The sequence below is a fragment of the Dreissena polymorpha genome, chromosome 4 (assembly GCF_020536995.1).
Source record: "Dreissena polymorpha isolate Duluth1 chromosome 4, UMN_Dpol_1.0, whole genome shotgun sequence".
Classification (NCBI taxonomy): Eukaryota; Metazoa; Mollusca; class Bivalvia; order Myida; family Dreissenidae; genus Dreissena; species Dreissena polymorpha.
This window is the reverse complement of record NC_068358.1, coordinates 6,578,679-6,603,581: the sequence shown is the minus strand read 5'-3', so window position 1 is coordinate 6,603,581 and position 24,903 is coordinate 6,578,679. Positions and strand designations below refer to the sequence as shown.

The 24,903-nt window shown below is 33.7% G+C and overlaps 1 protein-coding gene across 1 annotated transcript; it reads left to right on the top strand.

Moving 5' to 3' along the window:
- The first annotated feature begins 66 nt into the window (after nt 1-66).
- On the top strand, nt 67-23,434 carry LOC127876157 (cytochrome P450 20A1-like). Its single transcript, XM_052421149.1, has 11 exons — nt 67-427; nt 1,366-1,415; nt 1,789-1,961; nt 2,263-2,411; nt 3,284-3,451; nt 5,440-5,509; nt 6,577-6,741; nt 19,714-19,834; nt 20,527-20,638; nt 21,040-21,104; nt 22,305-23,434. Exons 1-11 carry the CDS (start codon nt 332-334, stop codon nt 22,552-22,554), a joined length of 1,419 nt encoding a protein of 472 aa, XP_052277109.1. The 5' UTR covers nt 67-331; the 3' UTR covers nt 22,555-23,434.
- Nucleotides 23,435-24,903: the final 1,469 nt, after the last annotated feature.

Here is a 24,903-nt window from a genome sequence, read left to right as displayed (position 1 = left end):
TCGTCCAATTTCTGTCTGCGTGTTTTATATCTTTATATTCATCTTGCCACATTTATGAAAATGTCTACATCCGCTCTACCTTTACCATGATACGATACACGCAAGATGCTAATTTGGATAGTCGAGACATCATAAACATTAAACTTAGCCCACAGTGTATTGTCAAACGCGCTTACTTGTCAGTAACATATAAGGTTTAAGGTAGAATAACCTTTACTTGTCTGTATTAAAGTGGGGTTTATTTAAGACTCGAAAGCATTTACATATGAAACATGTTGTGACTCCGTAAAAGGTATCGTTCGAGACCGGAAACGGAGTACTGAAAGAAGCCATGGATAAGGAAACGCTGATGGATGTCTTGCCCTGGTTCGTTGTTGGTGCGGTCATCGTTATAACATTCATCGTGGAATGGTTCTCTCGTGTAGCTGTAAGTAACAGATGTATGTTTACAATTCACCAATAAGTTAATACCGCCTATTTAGAGTCTATTATTATAGGGCACTACAATCATGCAATTAAATCATGGATAAAACTTATATTTCTATTTTAATGAAAAGGGATAAAGTTAATGTGTAGCACAAGCAATTAATCAATTGCAAGTCATCCATGTCTGAATAATATTGTTGCCTAAATTTTTTAGTTAATTTTAGACATATTCCTTTAAATAAAAGATGCGAACGAATGACTTCAAGAAAAAATATTTTTATGTAAGAAATAGATTGTGTCAATGCATGTACATCTGAATAATCTTGCCTATACCTTTAAATATCTTTCAGTGGTTAGCACGTGCTCTTATAAATCACATTTTTTACTGATCCACACTCATAAATAACCGATATTGCGTCCCATTACAGCATTCACATTCAAGTTATATCATACGCCTCACGTGTGTGTGAACAAAATAGTAAACGTGAAAATGATTTAATATAGCATTTACAGCATACTAATAAATAATAATCTTATATTACAGCGTAAAAACACACATCCGGCAAATTATTTTTTGACGCACGATAGTTAATTGTAAAAAAAATTGCTTTCCAGTGAATATACCTTAACATTTAAATCATTTGCTTAAAACGACATGATAAATGTATAAATGTAGTGCAGACATATATTTAAGCCGTGCGCTGGGAAAACGGTACAAAAATATGTGCGCGTAAAGTGTCGTCCAATTTTAACCTGAGTAGTCCGTACAGGTTAATCAGGGACAACATTTATAGAATTGCCTGAATTTTGATCTAGAACTGTCTTCCTTCAAACAAAAAATCCGCAATATCGGAAAGTGTCGTTGTTTACGCATCTGCATTAAGCCCCGTTTTCCCAGATCGCGGCTCATTTCTATCAGCCCGACGTGCATTGTTTCAGGCGATCAAGCGACGCTATCAGGTTCCAGGACTGAACAGAGAATCAATAAAGTGGGTAGAAATTTGAGCGCTGTAACAATGCTTTTTTTGATATACTGTTGTTTTTGTTGTTTGATGAAGTTTTTTCTTTAATACTTACGCTTTTTAATTCAGAAAACTTAAGATTTAAATCTAAGATGTTTAATGGAATATGTGTACAATACAAATTAAACATCAATGAGCAAATCCATTTATGAAAACAAATACTGCAACATAAGGTATATATAATACGTATATTATCATACAGAAGGATGGACAAATTAGTTCCTTAAAATAACAAGGTACATGTCATCTTAAGTAATCGTATACTTCTTACATTTCATGCAGAAATATTGGTCTTAATTTAATTTTACACATTTATTGCAATTCTTCGCCCTACTTTTAGAGAAGGAAACCTCCCGCGAATGGTCGCGGCCGGAAGCGTGCACGCGTTCCTAGAGCAGCTGCACGCGCAGTTCGGGCCCGTTGCCTCGTTCTGGTGGGGTCCCAGGTACTGCGTCAGCGTCTGTGAGCAGGGGGCCTTCGAGCAGTACATCTTCGGTGTCGAACATAAGCCAGGTAGGCAGCGGTAATTATTGCACCTTATGTTATAACGTTTTAAGTTTGTATCCTCTTTCGTTGCTGTTTGTGCAGTATGTTGTTAAAGTATGTTTTGTAATTGTTTAATTGCAGTTTGTTGTACAAAACAAGTTAAGTTTTCAATCACTTTAGCGCTGATGATAAAAGACCAGTTGGGCTTGATTTAAATGCTGATTATGATCTTTAAGAACATTTTTTTTTACACAAAGGTCTTCAGCACCATTCATTATAAGGAGGTTCAGCAATTTATTATAATTTAAATTGTTAATTGCTTTTTTAGCGGACATATACCAGCCGCTCGAGCATGTTTTCGGCTCTGACTGTGTGTTCTTTACACCGGAAAGTGATGTCGTCGCCAGACGTAATATCTACAATATTAGTTTTTATAACCAGACAAGTCTCGAGAGGCACTTCAGATGTTTCCAAAGGGTACAGATTACCAATGTTCTTTATATGTTTAAGTCGTTACGACTTTGGCCTTGTTATTGCATTCATTTAAACTGTAACTTCATATTACAAAGATACAACTAAAATTCAACAAAAATAACTAGCCAAAATAGGAAAGAGCTGACAAATGCCTGTTGTTAAATAATTAAGTGGTAATTAAACAGCTTAGAAACAGATCCTATGGGCCTAAATGATTCTCTTTACATAAACTCATTTGGACAAAAAGACTAAAGTTTAAGGCGTAGCGAGCTATAACCTGTACTGGTTATTTGATTGCCGTTTTGAAAAACAAAAGTTTAAACTTATACTTTAAAGATTGTAATCGAAAAAATCAACCGGTGCTGAATCATATTTGAGTCGCGTTCTGAGAAAACTGGACAAAATGTATGTGCGTAAAGTGTCGTCCCAGATTAGCCTGTGCAGTCCGCACAGTCTAATCAGGGACGACACTTTCCGCCTAAATTGGATTTTTGCTAACTTTTTGGAGACTTCATTTAAACGAAAACTGTCATAAAAGCGGAAAGTGTCGTCCCTAATCTGAGACGACACTTTACGCTCATGCATTATGCCCAGTTTTATCAGAACACGGCTCATTTCATAATGTATTTGAGCATCGCTCAGGGAAAACGGTGCTTAATGTATATTGTTAAAGTCTGCACAGGGACGATACTTTCTGCATACACTGGCTTTCCGCTTAGACGAGATCTCCTATTAAAGACAAATGCCACAAACGCGGAAAGTGTCTTCCCTTATTAACTTGTGTGGAATGCGAAGGCTTATCTGGGACGACAATTTAAGCAAATGCATAAAACACCTTTTTTTCTCAGTGCAAGGCTCATTTATTGATACTTAAGGTAGCAGACGAGATGCTGGAAACATTAAAACACGTGACGGAGGACGATCACGTGGCCACCAGTGACGTCATGAGTTCATACGCGATGAAAGCAGTTCTGTACTCATTGTGCGGTGACACGACCTTGCCAGACTCTGACATCCGGTTCTTGCAGCAAACGTCCGCATCGGTAAGCTTGGATTTTAGTACAACCAAAACAAAGACACGATTTAAAGCACTTAAGTTACCAGGCTTTTTGAGACGTTCGATATATAGTGTAGGTTCAATCATGGTTGAATTTAAAACACGCTGCACATTGTTTATTATGAAAACGGATAAACATATGCACGAAATAATCTCTAAAGCATTGCAATTATATAAGCGTATGTCCTTTTTAAGGTGTTCATTTCTTTTCTTTTTTTAATGAACAGCTCATACATTCAACACATTTACAACTGAGTGACGTCACATACCCTGCATATATTTCATTTATTAAGAATCTTATTTACTCTGATTTTAAATCGTTCAATACGCCACACAATGGGAGGTTGTCCAAATATGTCGCTCAGATTTCTAATTTTGGAGAAGAAGGGACATCAAAATTTTGAGTCAACATGTTCGCACTCGATGCTTTCACATGTTTACGTGTTAGCCAAAACCACGTAAAAATATGTTTATAATTACGTACGCGTGTTAACTATTACATTTTCACTTTCCTACTTGATAGCTGACACGTGCGCACGAGATAGCCTTCTCATGTGGTAATATGTATAATAACACGATGTAATGTTATTTATAACGTATGAACGTATAAACCATCATGTGATCCGGGCACTAAGCACGTCATAACTAACGTGTTCAATAAAACATTTTATCACATGCTTTACCCTGTTTCCCATGTAATACAACCATTACATATTTTTTTATTATACATGTGTAATACAACATTTTTAAGCGTTTTCATTGGCTTAGTTTCGTTTATTGTCCAATGGCATTTTATTTTTTTGCTGAAATGACGTTGCAACGTCCAATGACGTCACGAAATGTAAACAACATTCGTGATTTACCATTATGTTTGCGTACATATTTATTGAATTTGCTCATTTAAAAGCATGTGATAAAAAAGATCTGACACTCGTTGTCATATCATACCATATTTTATTAAACTCGTCCATGAAATTTGTTAGTAAGCTCGCCAAAGTCTCGCTTACTAACAAAATTCCTGAACTCGTTTAATCAAACATGGTCGGCCTATGATATGACAACCCGTGCCAGATCCTATATTCACATGCTCCTTATGTTCCGCCGTTTATTCAAGTACACAATTTGCAACATCATCTGTGCTTCTGAATTACGCTCGTAATAACTGCTCTTAAAGCAGCCTAAAAACGCATAAGCTTGTGCTACGGACAGACTTCTTTAAAGGGGCCTTTTCACAGATTTTGGCATTTTTTAACTTGTTCATTAAATGCTTTATATCGATAAATGTAAACATTGGATCGTAAAAGCTCCAGTAAAAAATCAAGAATAAAATTAAAAAAAGGAAAAGAACATTGCCCGGAACAGGTTTCGAACCAGTGACCCCTGGAGTCCTGCCAGAGTCCTGAAGTAAAAACGCTCTAGCCTACTGAGCTATTCCGCCGAGTACACGTACTAGTCGTATTTTATACCTTATAAAAGCAATCTTCGTAGTTTCACAAAATTTAACGACAAAAACAGAACTCTCCAAATTATTCAATCGTTTCGCGTTGCAACGCTTTATAATTTTTAGGTTTTAAAATCGTCAAAAGATGCATATAATGGCTATATTAGAGCATGGTAAATGTTCAGTATTACTGTTTCCTCACAATTATCATAACTAAAACGAAAATTTGCGAATTTGAAACAACTTTTTTCAATTTTGTCAATTTACCAAAGCGTGAAAAGATCCCTTTAAGGCTCGGATTATATTTGCTTATTGCATGTGCGTAAAGTATTGTCCTAGATAAGTCTGTTCAATCCACATCATTATTTGGATTTTCGCAAAGAAGAGACTTCCTTCAAACGAAAAATAAATAAGCGGACAGTGTCGTTTCTGATTAGCCAGTGTGGATTGCACAGGCTAATCTGGGACGACACTGTACGCACATGCATAAAGTCCAGTTTTCCAAGAACGAATATCATATGCTTCCTGTTCAGATCTGCAGTTTGATCGAAGAGATGTTATTGAAGCCAACATCAGAAGAGCGCTCCGCCTTGATCCGAACAGGTACGAGGAGCAACGGAACTGCATGTGTTTGTTTGATAATTCCGAAGGCATCTTGCTTTTTATGCATTTCCTACGTCACATGTCGATCAGATGATGCCTGTTGTACTCTTTGCGCATTTCTTTACTTAACTAAAACGGACCTTTTCACATTTTGGCAAATTGACAAATTAAAAAAATAATGTATCAGTTTCGCACATTTTCGTTGTAGCGATGATATTTGTGAGGAAACAGTAATACATGTACTTAATATTTACCATTCTCTAAAATAGCCATTATATGCATCTTTTGAAGATTTAAAAACCTGCGCGCGAAACGAATAAATAAGGTTGAGAGTTCTGTTGTTGTCGCTATATTTAGTGACGCTACAAGGATTGCTTAAATTAAATACATCACTCATTGTATGAGCACGGATGGTCGAGTGGTCTACGCGATAGACATTTACTCCAGGGGTCAGTGGTTAGAGCCCAGTAGATGGCTTCTTATTGTTTTCTTTCTTTAATTGCAGTTTTGTTTTTTACTTGAGATTTATAAATCCAGTGTTTTCATTTATCAATATAAAGCATTTAATGACATCCTTCAATATCTGACAAATCTGTAAAAAGGTCCCTTAAATTGTTGTTTTGACTCATGCTCTATTCGACATACCTTTGATAATCGTGTGTGTTTGTGATAAATGGGTATTCTGTCTTACCCGGGTATGTTGAAAGTTAAAAACTTGTATAAATGTCAAAGATATACCAAAATATTAACTTTGTTTTCGCTAACTTTAACTTACGCAATGTGACATACATTTGGTGAAACATTTGCAAAACAATACAGTACAAAATACAAATCTAGTTATAAAAGATAAAATTTAGAAATAAACGTTGTCGTTTATCGAATTTTTTTGTCACTAAACACAACGTTGGAGTTCAATCACAATATAGGGCGTTAAACTGATAATAATATACACTGTATAATGACTAAATTATTGAATATTTATTATGCTGCGATCATGTTCGATATTTGGAACAAATAATTAAAACGATCATCTAACACTTCTTATTTTCACATGTATATTTCTTAAGAACAAGAGAAAATTCGCGATCTTCTGGGCGACGTTGTTTCGGATCGGAAGGACCATTCACCGGAAGCTGACGACAAGCTATTTATTGACCACGTGATTGACGGCGAGGTTCCTCTGAGCGATCTTATCACATACCTCCTCCTCGGCTGTTACAAGACTTCTAACTGTGAGTCGCAGAGAAACGTTATAACAATTGTTGCACAGTTTGTAATTTACAGATTGGTACATTGACAAATTTGAAAAAAAAAAGTTTTCAGATTTGCAATTTTTTGTTGTAGTAATGCTTTGTGCGAGGAAAAAATACACTGAACATTAATCATGCTAAAAAATATCAATTGCATCCATCTTTTGACGATATAAAACCCTAAAAATTATAACGCGTTTCAAACCTGAAACGATTGAATAATATGGAGAGTTCTGTTGTTATCGTTATATTTTGTGACACTGGCTGGATTGCGTATAATTATGAAGGAAAATATTCCACAAAATGTGTTTGAGCACGGATGGCCTAGTGGTTTAATCGATAGACTTTTCTTACAGGGTCAGTGGTTCGAGCCCAGGATTGGATAACTTTTTTCTCTTTCTATTTTTTTCTTGTTGTATTCTGGAGCCTTTTAGTTCCGATGTTTATAATTTTTCTTTAAACAATTTAAAACGTTCTAAAATCTGTGAACAAGTCCCTTTATAATGTAGGTGAGAGTAAAACTGTATTTTTAAAGGAGATTTAGACAAGCGCCTTTTTTGTAAAACCATATTCACTGAAAGCAGCGTAAGTTTTAAAATTGGCCCGTGGTCAGCTATAACAAAGACTCTTAATCAAAAACTCATATGCGAATGACAATCTCATTAAAATAAAGGAATCTTTTTTTAAGCTTTGATGCATCTGCTATAAAACATTAGATAAACCCATGTATATATCGTACGTGCTTTTACTTGTTATTTCAATATCCTTGAAGTTTTCATTTTTTCCATCTAGTGTAATCGGTAACGGGATCTTTATTTACGTACGATACATTATTTAGTTCTTAACAGTTAATTATTCTGTCCATTACGGTCTTAGTGAATGTTGTATATGTAGTGTTTCATTTTCAATTAGCATTAAATGTTACCATTCTTCATTTTATGCAAATTAGCGTTAAGCGCTAATATTCTATAATCCATAATAGATGTAAATAATCAAAGAAGTCGACAGTGTAAACAGCCCATTTTATTCTCTGTAATATCCGAGAAAACACTGTGGTGAGTCCCCCGCAGTGTTTTCTTAAATATTCTTCCAGATGCAATTTTCTGAAACCTGATCAGACTTTTCCTAATACGTTTCTCACGTGATCCTATGTGGTCTCACGTGGTACGCTGATTCACCTACTTTTTTATATTTGTTCGGGTCAAAGTTGTTAACCCTTGGTCATGGAACTTTCCAGAAGTTTCTATTGCTTACGTTTGCGTTCTTGATTTGGTAAACAATTTAGATTGGAATGTGCTATTCTTTGTTAGCTTAGTAAGCTGTTTTCTTATAGTACATCAATATGATAGAGTTTGTAGCTCACCTGGCACAAAAAGTATTCCGGTGTGGTTTTGTGAAAACTGGGCTTAAATGCGTGATATGAACTGCGCAATTCCTTAAGTATTTCTAACAATGTACAATAGTTATTCTAAACAATATGCAATAGTTATTTTAAACAATATGCACTAGTTATTTTAAACAATATGCAATAATTATTTTAAAATTTTGTTAATTGAAATTAATTAAAACTTTATTAATTATGATTAATTAAAATTATTAAATAAGTTAAAGTGAAAATTTAAATATTACAAATATTTCATAAGATTGTGATTTTAATTGGATTACATCTTCCCCTCCTTCTTTTTAATTAGAATTCCTATTCTAATATATGGGCTGTTTAAATTTAATTGCTGTTTAAAACAATCCCAGAACATTTAACTGTATAATATTAAAGCATGCATACATGAATCTAACATATTTAACAACAATCGAAATAGATGTAATATATAGATAATAGAAAAAGAATTCGTAAACACACTAGGCATTAATCGTAAATGAAAATACAACAACTCTAAATATACACTCCGCCTGAAGTGTCTATAACAAAACAACAAATATAAACAGGGTTTCAAATAAACTATATTAGAGAATCAATACTTAGATCATTATTTGAAACATCAATAAGACAAAGATCAAGTACAACGTAATTGAAATGCACAATAATGACAAAGCAGTCTATATACATGTTAGTATTTGTTGGAAAACAAAAGAATTATCAAGTATTATTTATACAATTGAAAAGTTTGTAAGTTAATGTTTAGCATAGGTGATTTTAATAGTCACATTTAGTTATACATTTTTATGTTTAGTATGTTCATTTGGGTTCCAACATATACTGAGTTATTAGTTTCCAGTTGAAACATTTTACAGCATGGAGACATAATTTACAAATTTTGAATCCGTTTTGTATAGTGTCATAGGAGCAGAAGATATGATGGGGTGTATGGCAACAAGGGGTTCGACTTAAGAATAAATGAACAAGAGGATCAAGTTTTTTGAATTTTGGACGACAATGTTTCAGCGAAGCATGACAAACTCGACAATATGTGTTGTCAAAATCGATAGGGATCGATTGGCATTTAAGGGATTGTTTGTAAAGGCGAAAATGTTGAGTCATTAAGTTATTGATTTGTTTAAGATCTGCATTTAAGATGTCTGTAATGGAAAAATTGGATAACGAGGGAGGTAGAAATTTTGATTGAAGAAATCTTTTGTGGGCTATTATGGATATTTGGGATTTTGAACCGAACCTTAAAATAATTGTTTGGCAGATTTGAAAATTTAGGGGGTGGATTTCATAAAGTAGATGGTCGAGCATTTGAAGATAGAGTATATTTATGTCGAAGTAGTCTATAGCAAAAATTAAGCTTGAAAATGAAATGTTAGGATTATTTAACATGTGGGTAAATAGTAACTTTTTAGTGCGTCTATGGATTTTTCTTAATTTGGGAAAAGTATTTAAAAAGTATTTTATGTGATGCAGTTGATAGTGATCTAAAGGGAGGGAAATGTATAAATTACTAGAAGAGTTGCCGTTGTATTTAAATAATAACTTGAAATAATTAGAGAACAATATAAAAAATGAAATGTTAATAACAATATCCATTTTATGAAAATAATGAAATGTAAAATTGACAATAGGGAACCAAAAATGTAACGATAAAATGATATTATATATACAATAGAGTATCAATGAAAATACAAATTTAAGAACACAATTATGAAATACACACTATATTCATATGAATGATGTATTGTCGTGTGCGCCTGAAATGAGAACAGCGAAAGTATAAAAAAAATTTTGAAGTATGTATGTAATGAATAAAATCAAAGTATGTAACGATTGACATCTAATATGAGAAAACATGTAAAATTTAGTATTTAATAATGAAGATTAAATTAAATCATTTCAATAATCTTCAAATTATTTATAATGGTTAAATGGGAAAAAAAATGAAATATAACATTGAATAATTGACGTCAGAGTTGAAATCCATGCAAAATTTGACATCAAAGTTATAACATATTCAAATATGATGATGACAAAGTTATAACTAATGCTATTCCACTAATGCCATTCCATTTTTTTTTTATTTTTTTTTTATTTTTTTTTTTTTTTTTTTTTTTTTTTTGAAGTTGAAGTTCGTTTATGTACGTTCCTTAATTCCGTTATGGACCAAGAATAGTTCAGTGTGATAGTTTGTGTTGAGCATTTGTCGAAGTTTGATGTACTGATAAATGCCAATTGACAGAGCAGATGGTATTTCCATTATTATATCCCCTGTAGCGTTCCGAAACGAAATTTCTGTAGTGTTAATGAGCAGTTTTGGAAACAATCCAAAGCGTATGCTGTTTATGTTCAGGGTGACAGGTAAGTCAATGATCCATTCTGATCGACAAGAAACCGAACTGACGATGTTGATATCAATACAATTTAAACCATTTGATACATGTAAAATCAAAAGAGTGCCACGTTGTCGTTTGAATATTTGCAATTTGCGAAGGATTGTTATTAGCAAGAGAACGTGAATCATGGCCAGAAAGACAAGAAAATGTTCATATTTCAGAGACTCATTAAGACTGTTGGTAAATTCCTGAAGTGGTGATAGCGTGGTGGGATTGTCGTATTTAAGATGTTGTGCCGCTGTTGGTTTTATTAGTGTAATTGCAGTTAATAGAATGCGAATTTTTCGTGAAAGAAATATCAACATGAGCGTGTTTCCGATTGTGAGTAATATACCTATGATTGAAATTATATCTAAAGTGGATAAACCTGATTCAATTGAGATTTCACCGTTAAGCATTGCTTCTGTTAGGCTATGGTACACAATTTGGTTTTTCTTTGCTCTTTTCACAAAGGTTTGCATGTCAATTTCTAATTTGTGCGACCGAGTTAATATATCCTGTGTGTTTTGATCGAAGGTTTTAAATACCGGTAATAATACATTTATTGGATCATTGTACGAAATGTTTTTCATCAATTTATCCAAAACCGTATTATTAAAAAATTGTTGGAGTAACGGTAAGTTAATTGGATATATTTGGTCGACAGTAGTATCGTTTGTCAAACATTTTGTGAATTGCTCATCAATACGTTGACTTTTTGAGACTAGTTTACATGCACATGGTACATCGATAATGCAGTACTTACAATCATCTATTGTTTTAGAACGATTTACACATTCCAATTTTAAATTTGATTGCATGTATGCAAGTACCTTAGAACTATTTAAAATTCTCAGCTCTGGTTTCAAGACGTTTCTTACTATCTTATATTCACATATATCTTTCGTTTTTGCATTGTCCCCGTGTTTCAAGAGTTCTACGAAACAATTCGTATTGAAATCGATTTCAAATATAACATTATGTTTACATAAAATTGTTGAACCTGCTGTCAAACAGTCTCTCAAGAATGATTCATCAAGAAAAGTGAATAATAGGTTTTTCCCATTATAAATTAAATACCGCGGTTTTGATGTGAATTCATTAGCATCTTTGTTTTTTATATCATTGTCAAGAGGAATTGGAAAGAAATTTAATTCATAAATTTCGTTATCCAAACTGTTTGTCAGTGGAAACAATACCATTATGTATATCGAATTATTGTTGCGTCCATAAATAAATTCAGCATGATTGTAGTAGAATGCCAATTCAGTGCTGACCAATTTATGAGTCGGATAGTTGATTTTTAACGACGAAGCTATTTCTGTTAACGTTTGGGACATTAGTTCGGGGTTTATTATATGAATCGATAATTTACGATTGCTCATTGATTCAATTCCTATGGCTAACCTATCAAACTGTGACCTTATTTTGATCATTTTATCATTTACATCTAGTATTAACTTTTCAGCAGTTGTATGTTTATTTGACATAGATTCCATTTCGTCCACAATTTTATGCCTGACTGCTGAAGCATTCGCAACGAATTCATCGAATAATTTCATATGCTCGTGAACATTAGTTGCAAATGATGCCATTTCGCCGAATTCGTGCGTAAATGTGTTTGTTAAGAGATTAACTCTTTGTGCCAATTTATTTGCATGATCGCGTAATCGATTAAGTTGTGACGTTGTTGCAATGCCAAAAAGAGTTGAACCTAATTGTCCTATAAAGGGAAGTAAGGGTTGTGACTCACGTGTCTTCCGTTTATCTGAGATTGTAGGAATCATGCTACGAAATTTGTGTAACAAAGATTGTATATCATGTTCCATTAAAATCCTTAGAGTGTTGAATTCGACGCTAATGGTACATCCTTTTTCGTAGAAATAAGTGTCTCTACACAATGAATAATTTCTACCGATGTCACTATTGAAATGATAGTCCGGCATATCAAATCGAAAAGTATGCGTCCATTCATTATTCACGAAGTTAATTGTTTTTGGATCTGAGAACTTAACGCCATGGTTCATCAGCAATTGTTCGCTGTGTGCTCCCACAAGTGACAGGAAAAGTATAATGAATCGTGTGACCAACATCTTGCCTAAAAGAAAAAAAAATAACAGTTAATTTGTTTATCATTTTACCGTTTTCTTTTGTGATTTTTCTTTAGAGATTTGTTTATATAAAATTGTTTAATAAGTGCTTCTGATGTGTCTTCGTCATTTGCCCAACTGTTCTTATACTTTTTGTTTGTCCATTTTATCAAATATTGTCTTTGATTATCTTTAATTCTGGTTTTTAAAATTTTGTCAGCTTTGTACCATTTCTTGTTTGAATTTTTTGGTGAAATATCATTTTGATTTATTGTATTTTGTTTGTCAGTTGCCGTTATATTTGGCTGTGTATTGTTGGTAACGGTTTGCGGATTGTTTTGATTTTCTGTGTTATCATTAGTTTCTTTTTCATGGAATTTGAATGTTTGAGATAAATCACGTAAATCCTTTTCATCATGGTATCTTCTTAATCTGTTGATATTAACTGGAACTTTTAATTCTTTGTTTGAATATCGTTCTCTCAAAATATATGTGCCATTTTGTAATATTTTGGTTATGTAATAGGGTTGCTCTGAAAATTTTCGAAACAATTTTCTGGATTTATTTAAAGGTACTTTTTCTTGTTTAATAAAAACAAGATCTCCTAATTTAAATGGACGTATTGCAGTTTTGCGATTGTAAAACTTACGCATAACGTCACGAGAATTATTTATGTTTTCTTGTGTGATATTCCATATAAGTTTAAATCTTTGTTTCAATTCCTCAACATAAGTGTTTATTGAAGGGTTGGTATTAATTGGTGGAAATAATTCGGAAGTGATGGGTTTATTCATATGTCGGCCGAAAAGAATGTAGTACGGAGAGTATTGTGTTGTTTTCGGACATACTGTTGAATTATAGGCTAATTGGACAGGCTAATTAGGCTTATCAGGCCAATCGCTTTCGTCTTTTAACGATGTACGTAGTATTGAGAGTAATGTAGAGTGTACCCGTTCTACCATTCTGTTACTCATTGGGTGATAAGATGAAGTTCGATGCCTCTTTATTTGAAAGAATTTATAAAGAACATCCATTATACCACTTAAGAAGTTTTGGCCTCGGTCAGATGTGATACGTTTGGGCGGTCCAAATATTGCAAATACTTTATGACAAAGTTGTTCTGCGATTTCAATAGTGTTTTGCGTTTTTAATGGTATAAATAGTGCGAATTTTGAAAATGCGCATATAACGCTTAAAACATATTTATATTCTTTGCTCTGTTTTGCTACCGTAACAATGTCGATGTGTAACATGTCAAATGGTGCGCTTGCAATAAAAGGTTCTTGTAATGGATATGGTTTATAATTGTGATCTCTTTTAAATATTTGACAGTTTTTACAAGATTGAACATAATCTTTAACTGCTTGATACATTTTTGGAAAGTAATAAAAAGTTTTGAGGGTTGCAAACATTCTATCAACACCACAGTGACCATTTAAATCATGAAAACTGTAAAGTATTTCACTTCTTAATGATTCAGGTAAAGCTAATTGTTTAATTAAAGTTTTTTCAGTTTGATGTTTCTTAGATCTTGGTTCGTAAAAATGAAACAGAACATTGTCAACTATTTCGTATTGGGTGCTTATATATGGAATTCGTTTTGCTGAGTCTTTATCATCAGGTAAATGACCGTTCTTTAAAAATGCATAAATGTCGCCGAAGTCTTTTGATGTAGCTTGTAAGTTTATAATGTCTAGTTGATTAGTTGTTAAGTGCGCGTGTTGTTTGCGGTCATTGACTGTCTGGAGTTGTGAACCAGGTATGTGATCATTATCTGAGATAACACTGTTGTCAGGTGGAATGGTGCTGAGTTGATTGTCAGCAGAGATAATTGGTTGATGATTGGTGGGTGTTGTGTTGATGGTTTGTTTTCGCATTTTTCTTGTGAGAATGTTAACCTGGGAGCAATGATTATTTTGCGTTACTTGTATTGGTGCCAAGGTTTGTGGAGGTGTTAAAGGTGCGTTATCATTGGAAAGTGTGTGTATGTTTTCCTTGGATTTAACGTGGGTGTCTGATTTAGAATAGTTAATTCTACTAAGGTAATCGCTCGGATTTGTCTTGCCAGTTTTATAAATGATTTCATGATCATAATTTTCTAGTTCTAAAGCCCATCTATATAGTCTGTCATTTGAGTGTTTTGCTGTATGCAAAAATGTTAAAGCTTTATTGTCTGTTATAATTTTGACATGTATATTTGATATATAGACTCTACATTCTTTCAAAGCGTAAATGATTGCTAATAATTCCAGTTCACAACTACTGTAACGTTTTTCGTTATCTTTTAAAGCACGACCCCCATATAAAATAACATGATGACGTTTTGGAGAATCTTCCTGACATAAAATGAATCCTACTGCGGAGGTACTAGCATCTGTATAAATAGTGAATTCTTGATTAAAATCTGGTAATCGTAAAATTGGTTTTGCCATTAATGCCCGTTTTAAATAATTAAAACTTTTGTCATGTTCCTCGGTCCATTTGAATATGGTATCTTTCTTAAGTAATCTATTTAACGGGGCGACAATGTGTGAGTAGTCTTTTATAAACCGTTTTAAGAAATTTGTCATGCCTAAAAAACTCTTTAATCCCTTTTGATTATTAGGAATTTGGAATTCGTTAATTATTTTCAATTTGTCAGGGTCCATTTGAATAGTGTTTCCTTCAAATACTGTGCCTAGAAATGTAATTCGTTTTTGTGCGAAATGACTCTTTTTAAGATTTATTACTAAACCAGCTTCTTTTAGTTTATGTAAAAATTGAGAAAGTTCTTTGATGTGGGTTTCAATATTGTCACTCATAAGTATACAGTCATCCAGAAAAAATAGAAGGTTTTTGAAATTGAATTCTCCTAATATTTTTGAAAGATACAATGACCAATAAAAAGGAGAATTGCATAAACCATAAGGAAGGACGTTAAATTGAAAACATCGTCCTGTTGGTGAATTAAATGCAGTATACTTTTTAGAATTTTCGGCCATGGGTAGATTAAGAAATGCTTGTTTTATGTCTATTTTAGTAAAGATAGTTGGCTTTTTCTCTGCGATCATATTTTGAACATCTACAATTGTAGGCATTTGATAATACATTTTCTTCGAAATTTTATTTAACAGTCGGTAATCAATGCATAACCTATATAATTGTTTATTTTCTTGTTGGTCTTCTGGTGAAATATCATCTGAATGTGTATGTTTTTTAACTAATACAATAGGACTACTCCAAATTGAAGTTGATGGTGAAATTATATTTTTATCTAGCATTTTCTGTAATTCATCTTCAATGATTTGTCTCGTTTTGGGGTTTACCGGATATGGTCTTGAACGTATAGGTATAGCATTCGGTATCAATTCAATGGAACATTCAAAATTTTTAACAGCGCCGACATCTGTTTCTGAATCGCTAAAAATATCTTGATATTGCTTTAAGAGATCGAACAGGTGCTGATTATTCGCAAATTCTTTTCCTATTTTATTATGTAATATTTGTTCTTTTTCGGTTGTCGTCTTAACGTTTCCACTTTCGTTACATTTATCTAAATTATTAATGTCATATATTTCGTTTTCATTTAAAATATGTATTGAAGCTAAAGTATCATATTTATTTATCATTTTTTCTGTATCCGAGTTATTGTAAATTGGAAATTGTATAGTTTTATTTTTGTTGTCTGTAATACATAAATCATGTTCCATGATATTTGTTTCATCCATAATATGTAAATCTTTATTAAAAAAACATTCTTTTAATTGAACAGGTATTTTCTGAAATGAATGAGCTTTAAGTCTTATCTTTTTATTAGCTTGAATACAGTGAATTTCATTTGTTATAAAATTGGTTTTGCATGTAATATTATCTTTATTTATTTCAAGAGTATTAGTCTCAAAATTTAATTTTGCCTCGTATTGCGAAAAGAAGTCTACTCCTAGTATTGCATTATTCGTTAAGCCTTGTACTATGTAAAACGGGTGCTCAAAGCGCGTGTTGCCAATTAGCATTGGGAGGTTAATGACCCCTTCTACATTGTACGAATTATCAGAAATGGCGGTCTTGACATGGAGATTAGATGGTAGGCATTCGTTTCGCGAAATGTTTGTGGAGGCGAAGAATGATTTGCTGATTACAGACATACTACTGCCCGAATCCAAAAGAATGTTTGTTGGGACATCTGCAATTGTTCCTGGTAAAGAATTATGAAAAAATGTGGATACTACCTTTAAAGCTAATATTTTACGTTTAGATTTAATACTTTGTTTTTGTTTATTTTGAGTTGTATGCATACTTTTGTTAATTAAACCCTTTTTATTTATTTGTTCGTGTTTTACTTGGAATTTTGAATAATTTGCGTTGTTAAAATGGTACCTACTGCTCTGTCTTTTCCATCATTTTTTAGTTCGAAAACACATTGATTGGAAGTGATTGAATTGTTGGCAATTGTTGCATCGTTTATTGAATGCAAAACAGTTTCTACCCCCCCTACAAGAATCGTATCCGCATTTGGGGCAAATTTGGTTTTGTGCATTTTGTCTGTGTACTTGTAAACGTGGGTTAGATACGGATCTATCGACTATTCGCGGTCTTTGATAGTCTAACGGTACTGACATTCTATAATTTTGGTTTTGTCGTGGTTGAAATTGTTGATAACGGCTGTAAGGAACAGATGGCATTTGATTTGGAAACATATGTTGTTGAGCGTAAGAATTTTCTACCGGTATATTTGGTATTGGGGTTGACTGTAAAGCATTAATTTCCTTAATTTTGATGTCCGCTTTTAAGGTTTTAATCTCTTCCAATAACGTTTGAAATTTTGTGTCAATAGCATTGACTGAAAATGACGTGGTCATGTCACAGAGTTTACAGTATTTGGCCAGTTCTGACAGAGATTCTGGCTGTCTTAAAATAACATCTTTCTTAATACTGTCTCTTAATCCATTGACAAGCAAGCTTACGAGAACTTTTTCTTCTAAGCCTTGTACATCAGTAGAAATTTTTAATGCTCTCGAGATATAATCATCACATGATTCATTTCTCTTTGTTTAATAGCAATTAGATGATAATCTAATTCTTTAGTCTGAAATCGTTTAGCAAGTGCTTTGGTGAGTTCTTGATAATTAGATTTAATATCTTCGGTCAGATTATTGTAAAAATTCTCTGCATTGTCGGACAGGTAAAATGGAAGAACATTTGCGTATTCACCCCTATCAATGTTATTCATGCTACAAAATTTCTGAAATTTTGCCAGAAACGCTGGTAAACTATCATAGTCTCTGCCTGTAAAGCATGCTAACTTAATTATGTTTGGCTTAAACATTGTACCTCTTGGGTCCGAAGTCTGTGCGGTATGGAAGTTTTCTCGCCGGTCGTTCCCCGTCTGCTGGAGAGTGGCCAGGTGCGGAAGGCGTCTGCCTACGTAAGTTAATATTGTCACTATTAGCACTTTGCGATGGAAAATTAGCACTATTAACACTAGGTGATGGGGTATTTAAGAAAAAGTTAGGTCTCTGCGAAATAACACTGGAAATTGGATCCTGTAGTCGTTCGTCGGGAAGGCACTGAAAATTACCATATGGCGGTGGTACTGGGTCGTACCGGAAATTGGATAATGGCTCGAGCAGCGATTCCTTCGGCGGGTCCTGCGTTAATAGCTGGAGTGTTGTTTCTTGGGTTTCTTCGGTGTCTGATGCATCGGATTGTAATGGGTGACTTTGAAATGGGCTGTCATGTATTGTTACTCTTCTGATTGTTTTGATAGAATTTAATTGTTTATGAAAATCTGAACGTAATTGTTTTTTACGACGTTTTTCACTTGCAACAAAATCTTCGGGAGTTTGTAAATAAGGTTTTGACTCACTTGATGATTTTGGAGTGTCTTGTTTTGATATGGTAGTTGATGGTTGAAATGGTTGCTCCGGAACTGTCGAATCGTCAGGTGGGGATGTTGGCGGCGTCAACTGTGGCGGTAGAGTGGCTGATAGGCGAGAACGTAAATTGTAGTGAGACATCTTGAAACATTTCTGACGATTTTTGTTGTGGAAAATGTTATTGTAAAGGAATTAAACTTTAGAACCTATTCTCCACCAGATATCGTACGAGCTTTTACTTGTTATTTCAATATCCTTGAAGTTTTCATTTTTTCCATCTAGTGTAATCGGTAACGGGATCTTTATTTACGTACGATACATTATTTAGTTCTTAACAGTTAATTATTCTGTCCATTACGGTCTTAGTGAATGTTGTATATGTAGTGTTTCATTTTCAATTAGCATTAAATGTTACCATTCTTCATTTTATGCAAATTAGCGTTAAGCGCTAATATTCTATAATCCATAATAGATGTAAATAATCAAAGAAGTCGACAGTGTAAACAGCCCATTTTATTCTCTGTAATATCCGAGAAAACACTGTGGTGAGTCCCCCGCAGTGTTTTCTTAAATATTCTTCCAGATGCAATTTTCTGAAACCTGATCAGACTTTTCCTAATACGTTTCTCACGTGATCCTATGTGGTCTCACGTGGTACGCTGATTCACCTACTTTTTTATATTTGTTCGGGTCAAAGTTGTTAACCCTTGGTCATGGAACTTTCCAGAAGTTTCTATTGCTTACGTTTGCGTTCTTGATTTGGTAAACAATTTAGATTGGAATGTGCTATTCTTTGTTAGCTTAGTAAGCTGTTTTCTTATAGTACATCAATATGATAGAGTTTGTAGCTCACCTGGCACAAAAAGTATTCCGGTGTGGTTTTGTGAAAACTGGGCTTAAATGCGTGATATGAACTGCGCAATTCCTTAAGTATTTCTAACAATGTACAATAGTTATTCTAAACAATATGCAATAGTTATTTTAAACAATATGCACTAGTTATTTTAAACAATATGCAATAATTATTTTAAAATTTTGTTAATTGAAATTAATTAAAACTTTATTAATTATGATTAATTAAAATTATTAAATAAGTTAAAGTGAAAATTTAAATATTACAAATATTTCATAAGATTGTGATTTTAATTGGATTACATATAAACAATCAATGTTGAAATACATAGCATATCATACAATCAATACAATCAATACAATCAATATTATATTGATTTCGTTGTCTACAGTGCTGTCCTGGGCCGTTTACTACCTGTGCAGACATACGGATGTACAGAGCAAACTTCACGAGGAAATACAGACGATTCTTGGCGACGAACACATGACGCTTGCATCGATACCGAGGCTCGAGTAAGACACCGTTATCTTCCATTCAATACAGTAACCGCCCATTAAAGATACAATTAACCACCGATTGAATAGGCAGTGACCATACATTGAATACATATTTTCCGCTTATTTAGTACAAATTTACCACCTATTGAATACTCATTTTAAATCCGCAAATTCAAAACACAATTATCACCCGTTCAAGACAAAGTTATCGCCCATTAATGACATAGTTACCACCCATAAAAGGCAGAATATATGTGCCAATATCAGAAAAATACAACAAAATCACTGTTTCGGCTGAGCCACTTGAATCTTTATGTTGATTTTATGCTGTGTAGCTAGCCTTTTTGCATACAAACCTGTCGATTTTATTTTGGTATTGTATTTTGCTTTGTTTTCATGTTTAATTTTGCTGTTTTTCAAAATATAATACAAAATGTTTCTGTTAAATTACTTGAGTGTAGTTTGGATGGATGTATTGCACTGACATTTTCTTTGTAGGTAGCTCACAAGCAGACCAGGATAAAGATTGCACCATGTTTTAATTATGCTGATAATTAAAACGTTGAAAACCTGGTTTCGAGGCATTGTCATGTTTCTTGTTGTTGTGTTTTTTGCTTATTCTATGACCTTGTTACATGTATATCTATGTCATTTTTCATGCTATCCCCAGTGTCATCTCTCATGCTATACCCAATCATGTACAATAGGTACATGCAGCAGGTCCTCAACGAAACCATGCGGCGCTCCGCACTGGTCCCGTGGACTGCGCGAGTCAAGGCTGGCCCATGCTTGCTAGGCGGATACAAGGTACCCGGACAGGTAAAATCTTTAACTTGAATAGCTTGACAATATCTTTGATCGGTTAATCTATACATGCATATAGCCCGCCATAATTAACACGAAGATCTATCAATAAACAATATTTGTATTGCTAGATCTTAGATTAACCTGATACTTAGGAACTGTTTCAGGATAAATAACACGCATGACTTGTGTTTTATATTCATATGCCGGTTCGGTTGTGCACTTGTACAAAAACTAATTGATTTAACGGTTACGGTACTTAAATAGATTCGTACAAGATGGTCTGTTCCAGGTAAGTGTTTGCGAACTATGTATTCGTAAATGTTAGTGTGACGTCGAATCGCTTTTATTGGCTTTGTTTATTCCCTGTACACAAATTATGTGCAAGAATTATACAACATCGCTCGTACTTTCAGACTCCCGTAATCCTCGCGCTAGGTATTGCGGGCAGAAATCCAGAGGTCTTCTGTGAACCAGAAAAGTAAGTTAACCCTTTTCACCACAAGAAGCAAAGTGAAAATGGCTTTTGCAACCAGCATAAAACCAGAACAGCCTGCGAGTAACTCGCAGTCTGTTCAGGTTTTATGCTGTTTGCTGATCATCAGTAACAAAGGGTTGGTAATGAAACCTTTAAAACTTGAATTTAGTAATATATATATATATATATATATATATATATATATATATATATATATATATATATATATATATATATTTTGAAAGGTATTTAATTTAATGTAACTTTCTAAGGGACTACAAATGCGTCAAAAAACGAAAGGGTTAATGCTGATCTCTTCATTAAATTTTCAGACACGGAACATTGTTTTGCCTTTTAATGGAATAGCACTTCGTACTTTATATGGTATAGAACTTCGTACGCAAAAAATTACGGAAGAACGGTTGACTTCATAAAAAAACGCGAAAATTCCATCGAAAATCTTCACGAATTGAGAGATCAGTATCTATTGAAATAAAATTAAGAATTTTTAGAGATGAATCAAGAATGTGTTTAATATTTGAATTCAAAGGATCAACATTTCTATTGATGCTTCAACATGTCAAATTTGTAGTTTACTTAGATATTTGAGGAAGTTCAAACATTTAAAAAGTCGGTTGCCATATCATCTCAGCCTACGTTATCCGACGTGTCCTTTATTGGTTATCAAAGTGTATACAGAATCATGCATACCACCAATTAAAACATGCTCTAGCTTCGTTCATATGTCATTGAATGCTATCAACTTTTCAGTTCTTGAATCACAGTTATTACACTGCATGCTGGAATAGAAACGCTTTTTGCAATATTTATAAGTAGTTTCATTTTGTTGAAATGTGTATTGATCACCCAGTTCATTCTGATGAATTTGTCTTATCTTTTGGAAAAGATCTACCGGTACCATTCTTCCGTGCATTTCTTTCTTTATGATACAACGGTACCATTTATCCACTCAACCATGTCCCGTGTCTAAAAAACTAATGTTAATGACACAAATTTAACAAACAGAAACTTTTCCCTCGCCAGGGGGGGGGGGGGGGGTGTTTTTCTCTGTTGCCGAAGTGCCATCCGTATTGCGAAGTTTTTGGATGAATAGCTTGAGTGTAGAATTTAACGATTGTACGTAATTACTGCTCAACCAGAGTTAATAAGGGTCGTAAACATATTGAAATGTACTTTTTTCAGGTTTGACCCAGATAGATTCAGTATTGAAAATACTCAACTTCAGAAGCCTTTGTCGTTTGTTCCATTTGGGTTTCCCGGAAACAGGAAGTGCCCAGCGGATCTATTTTCATTTGCGCATGCAAGTGTTGCTTTAGTGACCATCTTACGCAACTTTCGGATCAAAATGGTGACTGAGCAGGACGTAAAACCTATGCATGGATTTGTGACTATTCCAAGCGAGGAAATATGGTTGACACTTTTAAAAAGATAACCGGTCCATTTCATTGCGATTACCTAGTGTTAGAGTTCACATTACATTTATATGAATTCAGGCATAATTTTTCAAAAAAATGTAACGAATATAAGGTTGTATATAAAATAAGTGACATAATATATAAAAATACCATAGATATATTAACAAAAATGTACATACATGTTCCCTTGTACATACATGTTCCCTGAACGGTTTCACTTTGCGCACGATATATGTTTGACCATTGAATTACAAAGGCTAGTATGTACATGTATTGCAATGGCTAGTTTGTACATGTATTACAATGGCTAGTTTGAAAATGCATAACGTGCAGAAACGTTTTATATACTCCAAGCATTAATCAGTATTGTTTAGTCTTAAAAGCCCATAAACACTCAAAATCAACGAATATTTCGTTCAATATTTCGAAAAATAAAGTTAACACATAAACAAATCAATGTTCCTTATAGCAATAGCCAAAATTTCAACGCTAGATGTGGTCTGGTAACATTGATTTTACGAGATACAAAATGCTCGTTTTTTGTGTAACAATATATTACATGTGAATTTCCGGCTACGATATCCGAACAGTTACCAGAGAAAGCGAGATTTGCTTCAGAACAGCCTTAGAAGCACAATGTAGTTCTCGTGAATACGTCTTTCTTCGGATATCGATCGTTGCGGGAAATTAACATGGAATTGTCGCACACATAAATTAAAAACGAGCATTTTGAATATCGTTAAATCTATGTTGCCATACCTCATCAAGCGTTGAAATTTTCGCTATTGCTATAAGGAAACCAGATTTTGTTTTATAGGTAAACTTTATTTTGCGAAATATTCGTCAATTTTGAGTATTTATGTTACTTTAAATGATGAATAAAATGTACAAAATTAATACAGTTACAATTATTTCCTAATATATAGAGGCATGAATGCCAATGAGTAGACATACAACAGAACGTATTAATTGCTCTATGTTTTCGGACACTTAAATTAAAAATAATTATTTTTGTTCGTGTCCGAAAACTTAGATACGAAAAATATTCACAAAATACAGGTGTCCGAAAACTTCGAGTCGAAAATTGAAGTGTCCGAAAATAGCGTCAACTGTATCAACGACTACCGGTTATAGCACGCGCTTATTTTAAATAATTTTAAATGCTTAATTCATTTGACAGAAAGTTACTACAAGGTTGTACTTTGACCAACGAGTTCAAAGATGAGCATTTGATGTACCGATCATTTCATTTCCGATAGCTGTTGTTTAACACCTTCCATTGTTCGTAAAACTTGCAATAGGGTGCATCACACTTTGAAGCGTTTAGTATGTGTCACAGTTATTTTATTGATAATGGGTAGTTCCATTGCGGTAGATAATTGAACTGTTTATTGGCACTACCCCTGATAATTTTCATAACGCTTATGCTATCAGGCGAAACCATTGTTCAATACCGGTTTACAAGGTTATTTACCCAATAACGCAAATGTAATGGTGCGTTGCCCTCAGGCATGCACCTGCCATGTTTTATGATGTAAATCTGGTTGTAAAACCCTATGATCGAAGTGTCATTAGATATCGAAAACGGCTCTAGGAGAAGTGCCCCCCCGGAGAACTGCCCCCCCCCCCAAAGATTTTTTCACTGGGCGGAGAACTGCCCCCTCACTGTTTTTTTATAGGGCGGAGAACTGCCCCCCTGCTGATTAATAAGGGGCGGAGAACTGCCCCCCTGTCAGAATTGATGACCCAGAGAAGTGCCCCCTAATTAAAGAAATTTCGCGGCTATATATAAAGCGAGTATTATAATGACAATAACGCCAGTAACTTTCTTGCTATTATGTCTGGAAATTGAGTGAAATTTAAAAAGTAATATAAAGTCGTTCAAGTAATAAAAGTTATAAAACGGCAAAAAAATACCTGCCTCGGCATGGACGTCGCCATCTTGATAATCACGTGATTTTCGTCTATGTGAACAAAGAAAAACAAATCACTTTTTGCTAATAAAAAGTTTTCGCGGCTGAATTATGTTGATACCATCGAAAACAGGACCGAAATTTTGTAAAATAGCGCTGTATAATATACTGTCCGAAAACTTGGAGACATTAATTATGGACGAAACTCATATGTCCGAAAATAAGAGTCACGAAAAATAATTATTTTTGCCAAAAAAGGGGGTGTCCGAAAACTTAGAGTGTCCGAAAACATAGAGTAATTGCGGTATTAATATATTAAGTCACAGCAGTTCAAATTCCAATTCAGAACATTTAAGTACACAATAGAATATTGAAGGTCCCAATTAAGATATCAGTGCATATTGTATACAAAACATATTTTAACATGTTACAAATAATAAATTCATCGGTTAT

Excerpts from the sequence above, each read along its gene's own strand:
- LOC127876157 (XM_052421149.1), top strand. The coding sequence starts at position 332 with ATGGATAAGGAAACGCTGATGGATGTCTTGCCCTGGTTCGTTGTTGGT. Across the intron at positions 3,452-5,439 it reads TGCAGCAAACGTCCGCATCG|ATCTGCAGTTTGATCGAAGA; the intron begins GTAAGCTTGGAT and ends CTTCCTGTTCAG. Across the intron at positions 6,742-19,713 it reads CTGTTACAAGACTTCTAACT|TGCTGTCCTGGGCCGTTTAC; the intron begins GTGAGTCGCAGA and ends CGTTGTCTACAG.